Below are 20,390 nucleotides of genomic sequence, written 5' to 3' on the forward strand. Positions count from 1 at the left end.
CTCCCCCTGCTCCTCCACCCCCTCTGTTCTCATTAAAAGTTTAATTTCGTTTTCCAGAAGAAAAACAACAACCCCAGACGCCCGTCAGTCACTCTTGTACAGACACACGAGGCATTCAAGGGAATTTCATTAAACATTCGGAGGAGGGAGACTGCGGGGAGACATTCCCCGACCAGCGTGTTGTGTTGCGCGTGTGTGGCGTGGCTGCAGCCGACGGCGTGAACTGAGTTGGTTCGTTGTTTAGCCCACGGCAGAGGTCGCAAACGGGTTTTGATTCCTTACCCGTACCCGTACCCGGCCGCACCAGGGTCGCAAATGGGTAACCGTACCCGGCCGGGTACGGTTAGCCATGTATCGGGTAGTGTACGGGTATCGGGTACCCGGTTGCGACCTCTGGCCCACGGGGGTTAGCAGGTTCGGAGTGCAGTTAGTCCCGAACTCCTTGTGGGCTTGGAAAGCCCCGGGGGTGGGTGGGGGGGGTGGAGGGGTATGGTGGGGACTCAAGGGGCACTTTGCCCAGGTCTCGCAGACAAGAGGGGAGCCCACAACAGGGCCTGTACATGTCTGTCTTTGGTGGATTCTTTACTGCACGCTTTCATTTAACTCACTCTGTCTGTTGTTGTATCCTCAAATCTTGTAACTCAATTTTAACCCACTTCCCAACGTGGTATCGACTGCAAACTCGGTGTACTCATGTCATACTGATGACAATACTATATTCTATCATAAAAAAGAAAAATATGTTTAAACATTCTTTTGGCTTGGGTCTAATCGTCCATCGTAAACTGACATTGGCTGTAATTGCCCACGGTCCCTTACGTTGTGGCAAGCTTCGGGGCCACTTGCTAGAGTCGTGGAGTTCTTCCATTACTCGTACATTTCATAAAAGCGTGTTTTAAAAAAAAGTTCGATTAAATATTACTTATTTTATATTTAGAATCTTAATTTTTAGACTAGAGGAATCCGGTGAGCTTATGAGGCTCTTGTTCAGAGATTTCCAGCATTCTGACCTCCAGAAACCTCTGGGCGATCTGAGGACCCCCCCCCCTCACCCATCCTGTTTTCTTTGTATTTAAAAAACAATAATGAGCAGATATCCCTCATTTTTATAGGGCGCCGTGGTGGCGAGATGTTAACTCCCTCGCCTGTTATGCAGGAGGTCATGGGGGATCAATGCCGACACAGACACCTGCTGTATATTTGGAGTTTGCGTGTCTCTCTCCCCGAGGTAGCGTGGATTTTTCTCTGGGTTCTCCGGTTTTCCCCTCCACATTTAGAATCAACATCATGCGTTTAGAGTATTTGGCTGCTATTATACATTTCCAAATGATGATGATGATGATAAGCCACTTCGTTGAGCTATCGTTTGTGGCCAGGTCGCTTCTGAAAAAGAGCTACACAGCTCAGTGAGCCTTACCTGGTAAAATAAATAAAAAATCTAAATAAGACCTCCAATTCTAGATTTGAAGCTTTCGTGACTGCAACACAAGCTTCCGTCTTCAGACGGAAGCGTGTGTTGCCTCCGAAACGTCGTGATTTTTATTTTATTTTACTTTTATGAATTTTAATATTTTACCTACGTGACTTTACCGAAAAAACCTAAGAATAAGACCTCCAATCTGCATCTCCGCATATATATACAATTAAGTTTCAGTCCCGTCAGCTTAATCGGCTTTCCAGACCAGCGGCGCAAGCAAAACACTGGACTGGATTTTCACCTTCGAGGTATCGTCAGCAGCATCAGGCCTGTCAACGGATGAAGGCCTCTCAAAGGCGTCGCGATGTTCGTTGAAATCCGGCGGCTGTAGTAAATCGACCTCTGGCACCTGCACACGAGCCGATTTCATCGTTCCATCTCTGCAGCGGATGTTTTTTTTTCAGGCGTGTCAGACTTTCCTTGCCATCACATTTATTTACGGCGTTGTTGACCATTGTCCGCCATGCAATAGAGCGACGATTTTTCGATCGTCCTCGGCGATAAATCTGTAAAATTCTGAGAAAAACCCATTGCAGAAACGGAAGTTATACAAAAAAATGTGTTTCTTGGAAAACGTTACAATAATTGCATGCGTATACATGGTTTTTCATCCTTGTTACCTCTGCGGAGTGGCTCGCGCTTTGTGCGAAGACTTTGTGTTGGTAGCTAACCAGAAAGAAAACAAAGCGCGCATTGTACGGTCGCTTTGTGTCTCTGCTGCCTTCCTCCCTCGAATTCGGAAATGCTGCGGCGTTGAAATCCGAGCGTTATTTTTTCCGCCCTCTGCTTGTTTAGTAAATCCTTCTGTTCACACCCTGTCGGCTACCCCCCTCCGGCCCCCCTACACCTCGTGATGCGGCAGGATTCCTTGCCTGCTTGTTTATCCTCATCGTGTCGGAGCAACGCAAACAAGGCCCAGCAGGAATGCGCCTGCGTGTCCCTTCCTCGTCCCGTCCCGCACACCTAACCACGACCCCACCTCCCACCACACACAAACACACCGGCACCTGAGGCTCGCCCTCATTCTGCACACCTGCGCTGTCTCTCCTCGCTAAACACACGAAGAAAAGACTCCAGATCTTCGCGAGTTACAAACCCGATACTCGCCCGTGTTGTTTTGCATACCTCGCGATCCACAAGTCGCCCACCTACCCACCCACCCACCCACCGCGTGCGAGCGCCAGGCATTGACGCTTGGATTACAGCTGTGGAGTAAAAGCCAGAACTTTGTTTCTTACGATACTAAACTTTTTCTTTGACCAGGTAGGGCCCACCTGGACTATAGAGAGCTCTTGTTTTAGAAGCGACCTGGCCAGAAATGATAGCTCAACAAAGTGACTTGTCATCACGTGGACATGTATAGCAGCGTGATGTTGATTTATAAATGTGGAGAAAACCTGAGGACCTGGAGAACACGCATACTGCACATTTACAGCAGTTGTAGGGTCGGGGTGGAACCCACGACCTCCTGCATACCAGGCGAGGTAGTTAACGTCTCACCAACACGGCACCCAAGCAAACATCTTCCACGTCCGCTGGTAGTGGCCCACAGCGCGCCGCGAGAGGTGCACTGGGGGGCGTGGTGTGCCGGCTTACAAAGTTAAGGCCTCGCACTTTAACACTCACACTGGCCCCCCCAGAACACTAATACTCACCCTGCAACCAGTGCCCGATCCAGCAAGTGTGGGGCCTGTAGCATATGTTATAAAGGGGCCCTAAATAAATAAGTAAAAAAAAAACAAATTTTTTACTTGCAATGTAAAGTCATTATATTTTTTCATTTGCTATACAGCCAGATAATACGACAAATCGCTAACCTTAAACACCCAGTCCTTCGTAAACGTTGAAGGCGGTATAGTACTGTAGTAATAGAGCAAGTGCAGAATCACTGAACCGGAATTGACAGCTTGAAAGCATTTAGCGCGGGGCCCTTGAAAGTGTGGGGCCCGTATCATATGTGGCTACTTTTGTACGAGGATAATCCGGCACTGCCTAGAACGTGATCCCCCGCCCCCCTTACCGCCGGCCGTACCACTCGTACGAATAGCCTTTAGGTCTAACGCTCACACGAGGTAACTCGGCGAGACCAGAGGGTTGGTTGCACGTGACTGGAAGTAAAAAGACAAAACATTTCCATGGCATAATGTCCTTCGCGGAATTAACACCGTCGGAAATGACACCGTCAGAAATCACACTGCCGTGGAGGTTCTTCCAGTGTTGGGTTTGGTGCCACCTCTGAGCGAGGCGTGGGGTAATGTAAAGAGGTAATTGCCCGCAGAGCCGTCCCGAGGAGTAACGGAGAATCGGGGCGAGTGCCCCGGGCCCCGCGCTGTGGGGGGCCCCACCGTTCATCGACGTCACGGTGTCACGTGATGCAATACCCCCGGTTTAGTTTGAAGCCGTCGGGAGGGGGGGTGGTGGTGGCACACGATGTGAGAACTGATGACGGTGATGCTGCTGCTGCTGACGATGAGGACATACGCGTGCGTGCCTCGCGTGCCTGCGCAGCGATTTTAATCCGACTCGTGGCACCATTGGCTTAGTGGAGGTTCCGCCACGATTTGGACCGTGTGAGTCGGCGCACGCGGCGGGGGGCGCAGCGGTCGTAGCGGTCGGCGCGCCGCTGCGCTGCGAACCCGGCAACCCCAAGTTCGATTGGCGCTCACGGCCAACAACAGTGGCGATTATATGAACCGGTCCCAAGCCTCCCCTAGGTCGTCTCGGCATTAAATGAGGGCCTTGTGGTGTGTGTGTATACATCAGCGCTGGGGAGACGAAGCCGGCCGGGCGTGGTGCTGTGCATCCACACCCACGTGTGTCGTTCCGGCCTTCATAGGTGCTGCTCGCTAACAGCACTTGCCCCAACAGTCTGTTACAGGCTATACGAGGGGGCGGCTCTTTGTCTTTGTAGTTTAGTGATGAGAGCGCTGAGCCAAGAAACTGGCAAGATAAGTTTTGATTCCCAGCCGCGGATCAGATGGGTTGGCGGTGCGATATCTAAACCTCCCCTAGGTTGACTCAGACTGAAATAATTTAGCTAATACATTTGTGTACAGATCGGCACTGGGGATACAAAGATGGCCATGCATGGAGCTGGCCACACTGCCCCTTCATGCACCATACCAGCCTTAATAGGTGCTCGCTAACAGCGTTTTTTCCCAACAGCCAGTATGGCTCAACAAGGGGAACTTTGTCTGTGTGTGTGTTTGTGTTTGTGGGTGTTATGGCATATATAATGGCCCATAACAAATATATATATATTTTTAAACATTTCACCTCAGGCCAATTCTGTGCAGTCATTATAAATGAAGAAAGAGGTCCTGGACCCAGCCTGGCACCCGAGCCAAATACGTCGTATCACTTGAGCAGTCATATAACGGCTGATTTGTAATCGTTCGAATTAAACAGACATTTTCCAGCGATCGCCCTCGGCCATGACCTTTCCACTGCTGGATGAAGGCCTACCGGAGCTGTCTCCATCTCTCACTGTCTCACGATGCGATAATTCATCAGATTCCGTCGCTCCATCTCTGCGATGGACGTGACCCGGCTGAGCGGCGGTGGCAGAGCCGCGCGGTGGAAGCACAGTTTGGTCGAACAATGCCCACCCACCGGAACACTGTGGGTCTGCCTTCAACCATAAATGGTTATCGTTGATACGACACACTGTACGGTGAACAACGGTGTAACATCGCCGTGTTTATTGTTTTGTTTGTGCCTGCAGGGTGCAAGGGAGAGTGACCAACAATCAACAGAGAAGCGGAGACGCGACCCAAAATCCCTCGCTGGGTCGGCCACGACCTCCCATCACACAGAGCTCGTCGCAGCCACGACTCCGGGCCGAACGCTCCTGCCCACGACCCATGACCCACAACCCTCGCGGAAACCCTCGCCAATCTCGGCAACACAAATCCCGCGACTCGTCTCGGAGGCCCATCCTGACACGCACGCGACGTCGCCGCAGCGTCTTCTTGCGCCAGGCTAGGTGCACTTCCGAGGCCACGTGACGCGCGCGCAAAAACGAGGACCGCGCGCGCGCACGTGCGACGAGTGGGAAGGCTGCGAGGAGGACGGAGGGCGAAGAGCGTCAAGCCTGGGACTGTTGACGTGGAGGAGGTGGAAGAGGAGGTGGAGGAGGAGGTTGTGGGGGCCGCAGCCGCCATGCGGAAGCTCCAGGGGCCAGGGAGGCTCGCTCTGGGGGTCCTGCTGCTGCTCGTCGCCACGCAGGCCGACGGTGAGCCGCGACGGGTGGGAGGATGCGGTTGGTGGATCGCAGAGGGATTTTTGTGTATGTGTGAGATTGCTTCAGAACAGAGGTCGCAAACGGGTTTTGATTCCTTACCCGTACCCGGCCGCACCAGGGTCGCAAATGGGTACCCGTACCCTACTCGATACCCGGCTGCCCGTACCCGGCCGGGTATCGGGTAGGGTACGGGTACCCGATTGCGACCTCTGGGGTGAAGCCATGTTGCAGGCGTGGGTGGGTTGATTCTAGGAACTTGAATTGTGAGAAGAGACAAGACGTTGGGAAATGAGTGACAAACGGTTACTCACCAGTGACTCACGGCCTACCCGTACCCGGCCGCACCAGGGTCGCAAACGGGTACCCGTACCCGGCCGGGTACGGGTAGCCGGGTATCGGGTAGGGTACGGGTATCGGGTACCCGATTGCGACCTCTGCTTCAGAAGCAGAATGTGTATTTATACTGCAGGAGGAATCCGATGAGCTGTGAAGCTCTTCCACAAACGACGCAAAAACGTGACAGCAGTGCAAAGCAGAGAAAGGGTAAACAAGCCGCGCGCTAAAAATAAATAGAATCAAACCCCATGGATGGAATCAACGGAGGCGTCGTGTACAGAGGGTGGCGTCAGTGTCGAGGCAGTACAGCAAGTGGGTCGCCAATCCATCTAATCTGAGCACGCACCTTGAGAGTACGTTGGCTTGTAGTGTACACGACACGCGTGGGGCATCGTCGCTCGGTGCGATTGGCAGATTGCGAATCGACAGGGAGTTGTTTGACCGCTGTGCACTTCCACGTGGTAAGCCACTTCGTTGAGCCATCGCTTGTGTGATGGCCAGGTCGCTTCTGAAAAAGACAGCTATGTAGCTCAATGGGCCTTGCTTGGTAAAATGAAATGATGGTTTAGTTTGATCGTTGAATGTTACATCAGGCAAACCGAGTTTACTCTCGGACATAAAGACGTCTATGCTGCAGGTGTCTCAATAATGGTGAGGGGGCCCTTGTGGTGGGTGGAGATGGGCGGGGCAGTCACGGTGCAGAGAGAGGCCCCCCCATATTATTCGCAACCCGCACATCCGATGTAGCATGCTTGGCTACGTAGGGTGCGAAAGAAGTTCAACAAACATCGGTGTTCTTTGTTGCTTGGCTCGCGGGCCGCTGGCTGCCCCTTGGTGACCTTTCGTGCGGCCCCTGACAATTCACAAATGTTGAGAACACCACCCCCATCATCATCATCATCGTGTTGCTGTGAAAGCCAACAGCGGTTTCAAATGGTGTGGCGGCCCTCGCTCACAATGACGATGTCTTACCGGCGAAAGTTGCCCCCCCCTCTGAAAATTAGTGAAGGACACTGGCATACAGACAGACAAATATACAAACCTAATTCTAGATTTGAAGCTTTCGTGACTGCAAGTATTCATATTCTTAGGTTTTTTTCGGTAAAGTCACGTAGGTAAAAAAATAAAATTAATAAAAGTAAAATAAAATAAACGTCGTGATTTTATTTAGATTTTACTTTTATTAATTTTTATTTTTATTTTTTACCTACGTGACTTTACTGAAAAAACCTAAGAATAAGACATACAAACCACCACCACCACCACGAAGCTTTTGTTGCTGAGAAGGAATGCTGGCGATGGGGGTGGGTGGGTGGGTGGGGGAGTGAAGGCCTTGGGGATTTTAATTAGCACGACGACGATGTGTCTCGGCGCTCTCGGTCTCCCCGCAAGGGAGAGAGAGCGGAGCGGAGAATGGAAGCGGCAGGGAGAGAGAAGCGGCTTGCGACCGAGAGAGCGGGAGAGTGACTGGGAGAGGAGGGAGAGGGGGGAGTGGGGGGTTGGTGGTTAGTGAGAGAGACAGTGAGAGAGTAACGCTGAAGGATGAGGGCAATAGAGAGACACTTTTTTTTATTGATCGACACACAGATCGTAAGAGTGTGTGTCTGTACGTTGAAGTTCTTTCGCACCGGACGTAGCCAACAGTGATAATTGAAGGGTGCGGGGGAAGGTCAACAACCTTAACACAACGAGCAGTTAGAAAGAAAAATGAGTGTTCAAGCTAGATGATTTAAAAGTGCATAGCTGCAGTGGCTTCCTGATGTCTAGAGAGAGACGCTTAGCGGTACACGGTAAGAGTGACACGGAGAAAGACACTTCGTTTCTCAGTCTGTCTATTTCTTGAGTGTCTCTGTCGCTGTCCGCGTCACGGAGATGCACGTGGACGTAACGTCACAGAATGACTTCGACAGGGAATGCCAAACCACAGGGAGACGGGCGACTCTGAAACGCGGACAGACTGGATGTGTGGGACAGAATGAGCAATGCAGACAATTACAGAGTGAGAATATTGATTCGTACTGGAGGAATCCAATGAGCTGCTGTGAAGTTCTTTTTCACCGATGTCCGGTAGACATGGAGACAAGGTGACTCGCGAGAGAGATACAAAACCATTCGGCGAGGCAAGCTCGGGAAAATAATCGGCGATTCGGAGAGGGACGGAGAGACAATGATAGCACACACGGTGACGGGGAAATGTCTAGAGCGACAGAAACACTCCGACAGACGCACAGAGATGCAAAGGAACGATGAGAAATGTAAAAGGCTTAACCCTTTCCGGCATCAAGTCGGCATTATAACCACACGTGCGCCTTGCAAAAGGCGTCCATTTGGTGTGTGAACATCTTAACACTTTGTTTTTTTTTACTGCCAGAAGGGTTAAAGCCTATTCCTAAATGTTTCATAATTTTGGGTAGTGGCAGAACGAGTCCCGTAGACATTAACGCAGAGAAACCCCGGGCAGACAGACGAAGAAACGCAGATAGAAAATTAATAGATCACGACGTTTCGATCGCAACACAAGCGACCCATCTCAGGCCTATGTGAGACCTTGTTTCGACAGCTTTTTCTCTCTCGCCTGAACACGGTCGCTTGTGTTGCGATCGAAACCTCGTGATCTATTAATTTTACGTGACTTTACCGAAAGAACCACAGAGCATGGATTCCTGCAGTCACGAAAGCTTCAAATCAAGATTCAGACAAAGAGACATCGGCAGACAGGGGGACAATGACCGGCAGACAGAGGCACACAGACAGACGTAAAGGGTCAAGGCGTCTCGAAGAGAGCTGGCAAGACGTCGCAGCCTTTCTCGGGCTCTCCCCCACTCCCCACACGGCCCCCTTTTGTCCCACCGCTCCTCAGGCCTGAATGGAGGATTGTCGGAGAGCGGAAGACTTCCGAATCTGCTTGCCCAGGCCAGGGTGAAGCTTGATGGGGGAGGGGGGGGTTGTAGTCGAGGGGGATGTGGGTGTTGTCCTTGAAGGGGTTTGTGGTGGGGGGGGGGGTCGATTTGGAGGAGGAGGTGGGGGTGGGTGGGTTGTGGTGATGGTGGGTGGGGGTGGGGGGGGCATCTTGGCGGAGTGCTGGTGTGGGGTTTGGGAATTTTCATTGCACCGATGGAATGGAGTGTGGTGACGTGCGGTCACCGAGAGGGGAGGGCTTGGGGGTCGTGGCTCTGCATGGCGCAGCGCGAGTTTGCAAATCTCTCATGTGCCGGCGGATTGGACCGCTGCCGTGTTGGGCGCCACGGTGGCTAGGAGATGTGAACTCCGTCGCCTGGTTTACAGGAGGTCGTCGTTTCGATCCCGACCCTTGATGCCTGCTGTGTATTTGGAGTTTGCGTGTTCTATCTCTCTCTCTCTCCCCGTGGTCGCGTGGATTTTTCTCCGGGTCCTCCAGCTTTTCCCTCGAGTTTTAGAATCGGCATCACGCGTTTAGAGCGATTTGGCTGCTTGAAATGTCCACGTGATAAGCCATCTCCTTGAGCTATCATTTGGGATGCCAGGTCACTTCTGAAAAAGAGCTACGTAGCTCAGTGGACTTTACCTAGTAAATTAAAAAGAGTTTAGTTTCGTGTTGTTCGGCATGAAGTCCGACCTTTTTCTCCCTGCGCTGGGTTCTTCTTAGAGTGGCCCTCCTGCAGATGCCCTGTTAACCAACTCCAGAGAAGAGCTGTACGTACATATGTTGAACTTATTTATTATGTAGACCACCGTGCCAATCGGAGGTGCGGGGGAAGGACAACAAACTCAACACAACAAGCAGGTCTCGTAAATAATTGCGTTTTCAATCTAGACGACGAGTGAGAAGTGCATAGCTCCTAATATCGGATAGGAAAGAGCATTCCAGACGGCCGCAGAAGCGCATCTGAACGAGCGCGATCCAGCTGACCGTCTTTGTTCATTGGCCAGCCAACAGCGGCTGCTGCTGCGAGGATGACCGGAGGTTCGCGTGATGATTCGTGCTCCGTGGCGAGACCGGCGAGCTTTTGTGGTTCGAATCGTCCGTCGGGCACCGTGCCGAACTCCGCACTGTGCGGTCGCGTCGCGCGTTCACTCCTCTGCGGGCATCTGCGATTCGCCGAAGTCCACCGAGGATATGGAGCGATGAAATCATCTTGCGTGCGGTTGCTAGGCGGAGGATTATGTATGTTGTATGTATGTTGTTTGTATGTTGTTTTTATGTATGTTGAACTTCCTTTGCACCGTACGTAGCCAACCGTGCTAATCGGAGGTGCGGGGGAAGGACAACAAACTTAACAGCACTAAAGACATTAGTTTTCGTTGTAGCGCTGCTACAATATTATTGTTGTTATTTAACATCGTAGTATCGTGAGAGACAGCGATAGCTTGGGCGAGGCATTCATCATGGCTGATGATGATGCTCATGGTGGTCACCGCATCACGTGCTTCCAAAAGCTTCTCCCCCACCGTCTGGAGCGCTCTTCCATCTGACATTAGGAGCTACGCACTTTTAAATCGTCTAGATTGAAAACTAATTTCTTTAGAACTGCTTGTTGTTGTTGTCCTTCTCCCGTGACCCACGATTAGCACGTTTGACTATGTACGGTGTGAAAAAAGTTCAACACGCGTACATACGTACGATGGGTGGATTACCATCACAGTTATCCAAACAACAGTGCAATGGTTCCCAAGCGTCTCCCATCACCTCTCGTGACGAGTACATTCAAGCGGGTCCTCCTTTTCTCGGCCCGAAATGTATGGACATTGTGCCGGCGTGTTTAAGGGACGTTCCCGTGCCACGCCGCTCCTTTATGACTCGCGCTCGCCCTAATAGGCGCTCGCTCACGACGCTTGCCCCAGTGTACGCGTGACTTTCATTTAAATTCGGCCTTTGTGCCGTAACACAAAAGACGCCGGAGAGGGTACAAAAGGATTGTGAGCATCAAAGCCAAATTGCGAAATTGTTTCACGGGGGAACTTCTATGTGAGATATCAACTCTGGTTTGTAAAACTAAACTAAAACTAAACTTTTTATTTTACCAGGTAAGGCGCACTGACCTATATCAATCTTTTTTTAGAAGCGACCTGGTTACAAATGATAGCTCAACGAAGTGGCTCATCATCTCGTGGAAATGTATAGCAGCCTAATACTCTAAACGCGTGATATTCATCCTAAATGTGGAGAGAAAAACCGGAGGACCCAAAGAAAAATCCACGCGACCATGGGCAGAGAGAGACACGTAAACTCCAAATATACAGCAGCAGCAGGCGTCAGGGTTGGGATCAAACCCACGACCTCCTGTACACCAGGCGAGGTAGTTAACATCTCCTAACCACCGTGATGATGAGAGAGAGACACGCAAACTCCAAACATACAGCAGCAGGCGTCAGGGTTGGGATGGAACCCACGACCTCCTGTGTACCAGGAGAGGTAGTTAACATCTCCTAACCACCGTGATGATGATTAGAGAGAGATATGCAAACTCCAAACATACAGCAGCAGGCGTCAGGGTCGGGATCGAACCCACGACCTCCTGTATACCAGGCGAAGTAGTTAACATCTTGGTAACTGGCATGTGTTTGTGGCATGGACAGCAAGGCTTACCTTCACCTCTGTATGTCGGACCGGTTTCACTCTACTTAGGAATCATCGCTTTAGGTGACGACAGGGCCGAGCGGGGTAGTGCCCTCGCCGCTGGACCCTGTTTGAATCGAGTGGCCGCCCTGGTTAATACTGCAGGTGTGGTAATCGTAATGATACGATGCGCAGCACGTCCCGTAGAAGTTCAACATCCATTCACGAGGGACATTAAAGATCCCCGTGATGTCGTTCGCAAGAGTCGAGCCATTGTGTGCCGGCGTCAGGGTCGAAATTTCTGAAATTACCTGAAAAGTTTCTTCACTCTTTCCCATTGCGAGGCGTCTGCAAGGTCGCAGGGTTTGGTTGTCCCGTTCACCGCTCAATGTCGGAGCGCTCGAGTGGCTAAACGTTATTTTCCATTTAGAGAGGCGTAACAGCGCCACTGTTTTTCAAGACATTGTCCTCGTCGCAGAGAACCATAGTGACACGACCGCCACTTTATGATAGCTGGCGCCAAACTGTGCCACACGCCCTCCCGCGTGGCCTTTTACTTCCGATTCCATAAGGATTCCGTAAGCAATCGGAAGAGAAACTGATGACGTTACACGCCCTCCCGCCCCTATTGTGAAAACTTGGCAAGACCCTTCTGACAAAAAGCCGTGAGACTTGGTGACGTCTTCCTGGGTTAACCAGCACGGTAGTCAACCGGAGTCGCTCAGTTGCCGAGTCCCACAATGCATTGTGGGCCTTGTGGGCCTTGTGTGAGGCAGCACCTTGCCATGTTTTTTTTCCTCGTGGAAATTCAAGCAATTGTCACGATCCGTGGTCGATCAGCAACTTAATTAACAAACAAAGGCGTTTGCTTTTTTTTTACACCATCCTAACTCGGGTTATTACTTCAAGCAAACGCTCTCTATTGCTAAGCCTCTCCACATTAATGTGAAAAAGTGCAGCCCTGCAATTGCTCGCTCACGCCACTGCTGGCGGACGTGGCGCTCCATTAAGGGGGTATTTGGCCTACTCTTCCACGCTCGCCATACGTCTTGAAAGAGGACCATCAACGTACACGCCTTAAAATAAAATAGATAAAGCGATGGGTTTGTTTCATACTCGTTCTCACCTTACACGGGCGCGTGCCTGTGATGGTGGTGATGATGACGACGGCGATAACAATGATCACGATAAAGAAAGGCCTTCCCCCGCCCGCGTGCTCCACAGTTTGCAAAATCAAAGCACGCGGGCTGATAAAGAGCCTAGAAACCTGAGCGGCTCACCGTGCTGATCGCACCTCCGATTTGCACGGTTGGCTACGTACGGTGCGGAAGAAGTTCAACACACGCACGTCGTGAGATGCCGCCTGCGTACTGAACTAAGGTGACTCTCAGACAGGTTCACAGTGGCCCGGGCTCAGTGTCTGTTGGTAACTTCTTAGTTTTCAAGTGTCGCCCGGCGCTTGCCATGGCATGCCGGCTGACCCAGTTGTGACGACACACGCGGCTCAGAACGATCACGTGACTCGAAATCGTAAAAGCGCACAAAGCAGCGTGGAGATCTGCCTGCGGGCTACGTGCGCTCGGATGCAGGGGAAACGTTACGCATGCACCCCGGTCACCTCTCACACCTAAAAAAACCGTCTCGAGTCGGTGTGGAAGAATTGGCCAGATAGACTCTTCTTCTTGGTTCTTTCGGTAAAGTCACGTAGAAGGGAAATAATAAAATAACAAAAATAAAACATTATAAAATACAATTCTCACGGCGTTTCGGCCACAACGCAAGCAGCCGTCCTCAGGTGAAGAACAGGTCTGTCGGAAAGACAGCGTCCCAATGAGATAGACTCTTGATAGAGTGAACTCTGCAGCTTCCTCTAGAGCAGTGGTGGGCAAGCGCGTGTGTCCGGTGGAGCTCCTCGTGGTGGCCTGGTCTCGGTGTACCTCGCCCAGTGGTCTTCACTCATTTTCAGAGAGGGGGGACACTTTGGCCGATAAGACGTCGGTGTCTTTGAAAACGATTGGGGTTTGACAGCACGATGGTGGGGGGGGGGGGTGTTCTCACATTTGTGTACTGGTGAGAGCCGCATGTCAGGGGCCGCACTAAAGGCCATCAAGGGGCTGGCAGTGTCCTGCGGGGCCTTGCAATGAACAAGGTCGCTCTAAGGGCGGCGCGTGAGGGTCACGATGAGTGTCCACGCACGATGTCGAGCTTGCGGTCTGCCGAGGCGATGGAGGGCCGCTCTTATGGCCCATCAACTCGGCTGGGTCACCCATCGCTGGCGCTCGAGCGAAGGATTTTTTTCCGGCAGCAGTGGCCTAAGGAAGTAATTGCAGGGCTACGCCTTTACCTTGTCCCAAGGATCATGAAGGGCACCTCGCTAAGTCTGGTTCTTTATGATCATTGGGCTAAGGGGAGTTTCACTGAACAGTACACTGGAGCTTTGCACTTTCAAAGCGAGATTTAAAACTAATTTCTTTGGAACTGCTTTTTGTGTTAAGTTTGTTCTTCCACCGGCACCTCCGATTGAAGTACAACACACGTGCATATATACTGCCAAATCAGCAGCAGCAGCAGCATCACCAAATAATTAATTGCCTTGCGAAGGAAGAGAGCGGGGCCCTTTGTCATGCACAGGGGGAGCCTCGCTCCATTCAGTTTGTTTGGTGCAGATAATTGTTGCAAATGATTGCTTCTCTCGGCAGGCAGGGATGAGGATGAGGATGGTGGGTTCAACCAAACCGCAGGCCGGATCGGTGGAGTGACGGCCGTGGAACTCCGCCTTGAGTGCTTTAATTGCCGGCAAATTCCCGCTGGCTCTCGGTGTGGCCGTTTATTATTTCCTGTAATGCTTCGTGTCCGCCCCACACGTGGGTTTCTTTTCGTTGTCAGCTCCATTGCCCCTCGCGGTGAGTTGTTTTTTCCGTCTGTCTGTTTACTTTTAAACGATTTAAACTAAACTTGTTTTAAATTGACCAGGTAAGGCCTACTGAGCTAGATATATCGCTCTCTTTGTGAAGCGACCTGGTTTGTGAAACTAAACTTAACCTAATCTTTTTATTTTACCAGGAAAGGCCCACTGCCCAATATAGATCTTTTTTAGAAGCGACCTGGTTACAAATGATAGCTCAACGTTGTGGCTTATCATCACGGGGAAATGTAGAGCAGCCAAATACGCTAAACGCATTATGTTGAATCTAAATGTGGAGGGGAAAACCAGAGCACCCGGAGAAAGATCCACGCAACCGTGGGGAGAGAGACACCGCAAACTCCAAATACAGAGCAGGCGTCAGGGTCGGGATGGAACCCACGACCTCCTATATACCACTTTTCGAGGGTGGGGGGGGTGTCCCTTTTTGAAAAAAGAATTCACCCTGGCCTCCGAGATGCTTCAGTCTTCGTCTACAAAGTTTGGTGGTAGCTCCAGAAACAGAAAAAAGATAAAAGCGCTCCCTCGGTTTCATGAAAATAAACAAACAAATCCAGAGAGAGGCCACCAGGGAGAGAGAAACATAAAAGTAAAACTAAAAATCCAACCACATTTTGCTTATTTTTACGCGCTTTCAAAACAGTTGGAATATTCGTCTAGTTAATTCTGAATATTTATTTCACGTTTCGTTATGATGATGGTCATGATCATCATGATGTTGTCTTTGGTTTATTTATGAAGGGTGCCATGGTAGGAGATGTTAACTATCTCGCCTGGTATACAGGAGGTGGTGGGATCGATCCCGGCCATGATGCCTGTATATTTGGAGTTTGTGTGTATCTCCCCGTGATCACTTTTTCCGGGTCATCTGTTTTTTACCTCCACATTTAGAAAATGCGTTGAAAGTATTTGGCCGCTATAAATTTCCACATGATGGTAAGCCACTTCGTTGAGCTATCATTTGTGGCCAGGTCGCTTCTGAAAAAGAACCACATAGCTCAGTGGGGGCCCTACCTTGTAAAATAAAATCAAGAAATTGGTAACTCCATAGTGCCGTGGCACAATGAATGACCACACTGGACTTGCAATCCAGAGGTCAACCGGTTCAATCTCCCGGCACGGCACTTGAAGCAATGGTGAAAGTTGATTAAATCCTCTGTCCACCTGGGCCAGCGTGGAAGAGTAGGCCAAGTTCCCTCGAGAGGCACTCTCTAAAGCCACCGCCTGTTGGTGGGGGCCGATCCGCCAGCAGTGGGCGTGGGCAAGACGTTGCAGGGCTGCGCCTTTAACCCCGCCTCATCTACGACGCCTCAATGGACGTCGGGACTCTCTCAGGAGGGTCCCGCTACATTGGGATGTTCGGCCACGACCATCGATGCGAGCTCGGCACCGTCGTGTTTCGTCGTCGGTGCCGCCGTCCGCAGGAGGTCACCATGGCGAGAGTTTACGCCACACCTCCGATAAGCAATGGTTGGCTACGTACGGTGCGAAAGAAGTTCAACGGACGTACATACACCACCAGAGCCCCCAGCTAAGTGGCCACGCTGTAGAGCAGTACATCGCGATCGCTAAACGAGGGCGATCACACGCCACGAGCTCCCCGCACAGATGGATTCGACGCATCCACGTGTGCACAGCAACAGCGCTTCAGTGGTGGTGACAGGCACAGGCGGCGGCCCGGTTACTGATGGCGATGAAGATGATGATGATGATGGATTGTTCTTTTTGTATCGTTTGTTGTAACTTTCTGACCCGCCCCTGCTTGGGCGTCTGTTAAAAAGAGCTCCAGAGATCATCGGATTTCTCCAGTCTCAATCAAGATTCTCATGGTTCTGTGAGGGCTGCAGGGGCACAGTGCGATTGGTTGTTAGAAGGAGACAAACCTCCTCACCCACCACATGGCCGCCCCCTGCCGCCCCCTCTCCATGACCCATCGTGACCCTCCCCCCTGTTGTGCCGAACTTCTCATCACGCACCCCACACCACCACCACCACCACCCCCTTCGTCAGAACACTCCGGCCTCACACTCCGGGGGATTAACATCGCTTCATTAAGCGTTTTCAAACCCTCTGCCGCCTCTCTCGTGCCCCCTCGCCGCCTTCTGTGTGTCCTTCGATCTGGGCGTCTTTTCACCGTGTGCCAGGGCAGGAGCAAGGCTCTCGCCCTCCTGCGCATGACAAAGGGACCCCCCGGCTCTCTTCCTTCATAAGGGAATTAATTCTGTGGTGGTGGTGGTGGTGGTGATGCTGATTTTGCCAGTACTGTAGTAAACACATTTAAATACACTCAAAGAAAACTAAAATACAACGCTCATAAAAAATGTCATGCAAGAATGTGCAAGACTAAATTATTTTGAATAATGACGTAGTGATTATCCGGCGTTTTAAAAAATCCGGCTCCCCCCCACCCACCTGAAGCTACCGGATAATCGATGATCTACTGTATATTTATGTTGAACTTACTTCTTTCACACCGTACCTAGCCAACCACGCTAATCAGAGGTGCGGGGGAAGGACAACAAACGAAACGCAACAACAAGCAGTTTTACAGAAAAAGTATTTCAATCTCGATTATTTAAAAGTGTACCATTCCAGCGGGCAACCTAATATCGGATAGGAAGGAGCGTTCCAGACGGCCGCAGAAGCGCATCTGAACGAGCGCCATCCCGTTGACCGTCTTTGTTCGGCGGCCAGCCAACAGCGGCTGCTGCTGCTACTGCGAGGATGACCGGAGGTTTGCGTGATGCTTTGTGCTTCTTGACGAGATGAGCGAGCTATTGTGGTTCGAATCGTCCGCCGGGCACCGTGCCGAACTCCGCGTTCACTTCTGCGATTCGCGCATCCGAAAGCGCCGCGCGATGATGCGGCGACCGCCGTCTTTGTCCGATGGCCGAGCCGTCGTGGATGACCCGAGGTTCGCGTGATGCTTCGTGCCCCTTGGTGAGGTCGTCGAGGTAGTGTGTCTCGTGGCGAAAGGAGAGACCACGCGGCAGAGGGCGGCCGCCACGGAGATATCGGAGCAATGAGAGCGGTTTTTGATGCGCAGGAGTGAGTTCGAGTGTGGCGTCACAGGACCGCGGGCGGATTCATGGTGGCTTTGTGGGGAGTCCATCAGCCAGCAGTGGATGGACAATGGCTGATCAAGACGATGACGATGATGATTACTGAAGCAGCAAGAGTGTGCCACGTATATATATATAATGTGCTAACTTATTTAATGATGACGCTGCGTGGCGTGTACGTTTGGTGAGAATCGTTGCTATATAACCGAGCGAGCGGTCCAAATCCAGGTAGCGCGATTGTAGACCGCCACAAAGCTCTGATAATAAATAATAAAACTAATTCATTAATTGCGACGAATCCAGGAAGCGTGTGTGTGTGTGTGAATGAACGCAAGATATTGTCATAAGGCATGGTCAGTCCACTGCTGGATGAAGGCCTTTCCCCAATGTGAGCTCATCATAAGTGCCGCCGTCCTCAGGATGTCACCTACGCGGCAGCTCTGTTATCGTCATCATCGTTACGATCGTCATCATCATCATCATCGTCCGTCATGGTCTGGGATGAAGGTCTTCCCCCATTTGCGCCAACGTCTCTCGCAAAGCCCCATGGTGCGATAATCCGCCTGGCACGTTGTGTGTGTGTGTGCGTGTGGGCGCGCGTGCGCGTGTGTGTGTGCGAGCTTTTTTTGAAGTAAACACAAAAACTAAATATAAAACTGCCGAATGCTTTCTTTGACAGAGCCGTTGAAAAACCTCGTTCTAGTCGTAAATCCGTCGACTCATCCAGAACCCAACGACACCTGCCAAGCTTGCCGTGCGCGCGTGCATCTGTGAGTGTGTGTGAGAGTGTGAGAGTGTGCGCGCGTGTGTGCGCGTGTGTCTGCCAGTGTGTGCACGTGCACACACTCACATGCATATATATATATGCATATATATATATGCATGTACGTGATGCCTGTGTAGGCGTGTGTTTGTATTAGCATGTTGTGCGTGTAAGCACATTCATGCACGTGTATATGCGCGTGCGTGCGTATGCATGTGTGGGGAGCGGTGGCGTAGTGGTTAGCGCACTACACAAAGAATCCTGGCGACCCGAGTTCGATTCCCGCTCACGGCCAACATTGGTGACGAATACCTGAACCGGTCGTGCGTGGGCTTCCGCTAGGTCGACTCGGCCTCAAATGAGTACCCGGCGCGGTGTGTAAACATCAGCATTAGGGAGACAAAGGCGGCCCGGCGTGGTATTGCTCACCCCCACCACCTCGAGTGTCATGCCGGCCTTCATAGGCGCTTGCTAACAGCACTTGCCACAACAGTCTGCGCGTGATAGTGCACATGCGTGTGCACGTGCACACGCATGTGCACGCGCACACGCATGTGCACGCGCACGCCCCGCGAAGATGCGTACGTAACAAACAAAAACTTCCCCACCTTCGTGACTGGCGTTTACATATTTATTTACACTTAATTTTTTATTTGCTGCAGGTTATGCATTCCTTCGGCCACCACAAAGTGTGTGAGTGTGGCCTCAGACTGTGAGTGTTTCACCACCACAGTGTGTGTGTGACTTCAGGCTGTGAGTGTTTCACCACCACAGAGTGTGTGTGTGACTTCAAACTTCGGCCACCACGAAGTGTGTGAGTGTGGCCTCAGACTGTGAGTGTTTCACCACCACTGTGAGTGTTTCACCACCACAGACTGGAAGTGTTTCACCACCACAGACTGTGGGTGTGACTTCAGGGCCAAAGGGCGCACACAGCGATGAGTTATAAAACAAAAAGCTCAGGGGGGTTGGGGGGAGAGGATGAGGGGGGTGGGGTGGAGGGTGACATAAAGGAGGAGGGGGGAGGGTTATGTAGGAGGGGGAAAAAAAACAAATCGTAACCCCACCCCCAAGTTAAACAAGAGACAGGTGCTGACCACAACCACGATCTCCAGGGCAGGCAGGCAGGCCAGTTGTTCGTTCCATAGGTGTGCAGCGAAAGTCGCGTGAAGCGATGTCCTGCTCGAATGTGCCCTGAACCAGGGATGGACACTCGACATTGCCATGGCGGGGACGAGGCTTTCCACAGGACACCCGCTGTTGACTCACCCCCACCCCTCCTCCACGTCCCCACACATTGTGGTGCCCATTTTATCGACCACCACAACCCTCCAACCGGCGACGTGAGACTCGACAACACCGTGTCCGCACCTCCGCTTGGCGCGGTGGGCTGCGTAGGACGCGAAAGAAGTTCGACATGCAAAGCGGCACACGCCGCACGGATGAGAGAGAGAGAGACGGAGAGATGGGGAGAGAGACGCTGGGCAACCGCCACCGCGGTTGTTGTCAAGAGTCGGCTTCGGCGTTGCTCTCCACCCCCACGCAACCCCCCCGCGTTTGTCGCGTCCTGCCCGTGATGTGTTCCTTTATGCCACTCGCCACCCCCTGCACCGCTGCTATTCTCCTCCGTGTTCTTCCCAGTGGCCACCACCACCACTACCACCACTGCCACCACCACCTACCAACCACCCTCCTCTCCTCCTCCCGCCTGAGCAAACAAAAGGGAGACGGATTTACGTGGAGCTCTGATATTTCACACCCCAGGGGATGGAGAGGTCACGGGTCACTTGGGTCGGTCCCCAAAGCTCTGCGCTCTCCCTCCCCCCACACCCCATCCCCTCCCCCCACACCCACCCCGCACTACCCACCACACAATCAACAAACTAAAAACTAAACTGTTTTTTTATTTTACAAGGTAATGCCCACTGGCGCCGTAGGAGATATTTTTCGGAAGCGACGTGGCCACAAATAATAGCTCCACGGAGTGGCTTGTCATCATCACGTGGGAATGTATCGTAGCCAAACACTCGCGATGTTGATTCTAAATGTG

The 20,390-nt window shown here is 51.7% G+C and overlaps 1 protein-coding gene across 1 annotated transcript in view; it reads left to right on the forward strand.

The window, feature by feature from the left end:
- Positions 1 to 20,390, forward strand: part of BMPR1B (bone morphogenetic protein receptor type 1B) — a 96,487-nt gene that overhangs the window by 47,007 nt on the left and 29,090 nt on the right. Inside the window, exon 2 of the mRNA XM_078613405.1 lies at positions 5,202 to 5,711. Within this exon, the coding sequence (XP_078469531.1) occupies positions 5,639 to 5,711 (73 nt within the window). The 5' untranslated portion in view covers positions 5,202 to 5,638. The remainder of the gene's footprint in view (positions 1 to 5,201; positions 5,712 to 20,390) is intronic.

Source organism: Lampetra planeri, chromosome 41 (genome assembly GCF_965212315.1).
Source record: "Lampetra planeri chromosome 41, kcLamPlan1.2.h2, whole genome shotgun sequence".
Classification (NCBI taxonomy): Eukaryota; Metazoa; Chordata; class Hyperoartia; order Petromyzontiformes; family Petromyzontidae; genus Lampetra; species Lampetra planeri.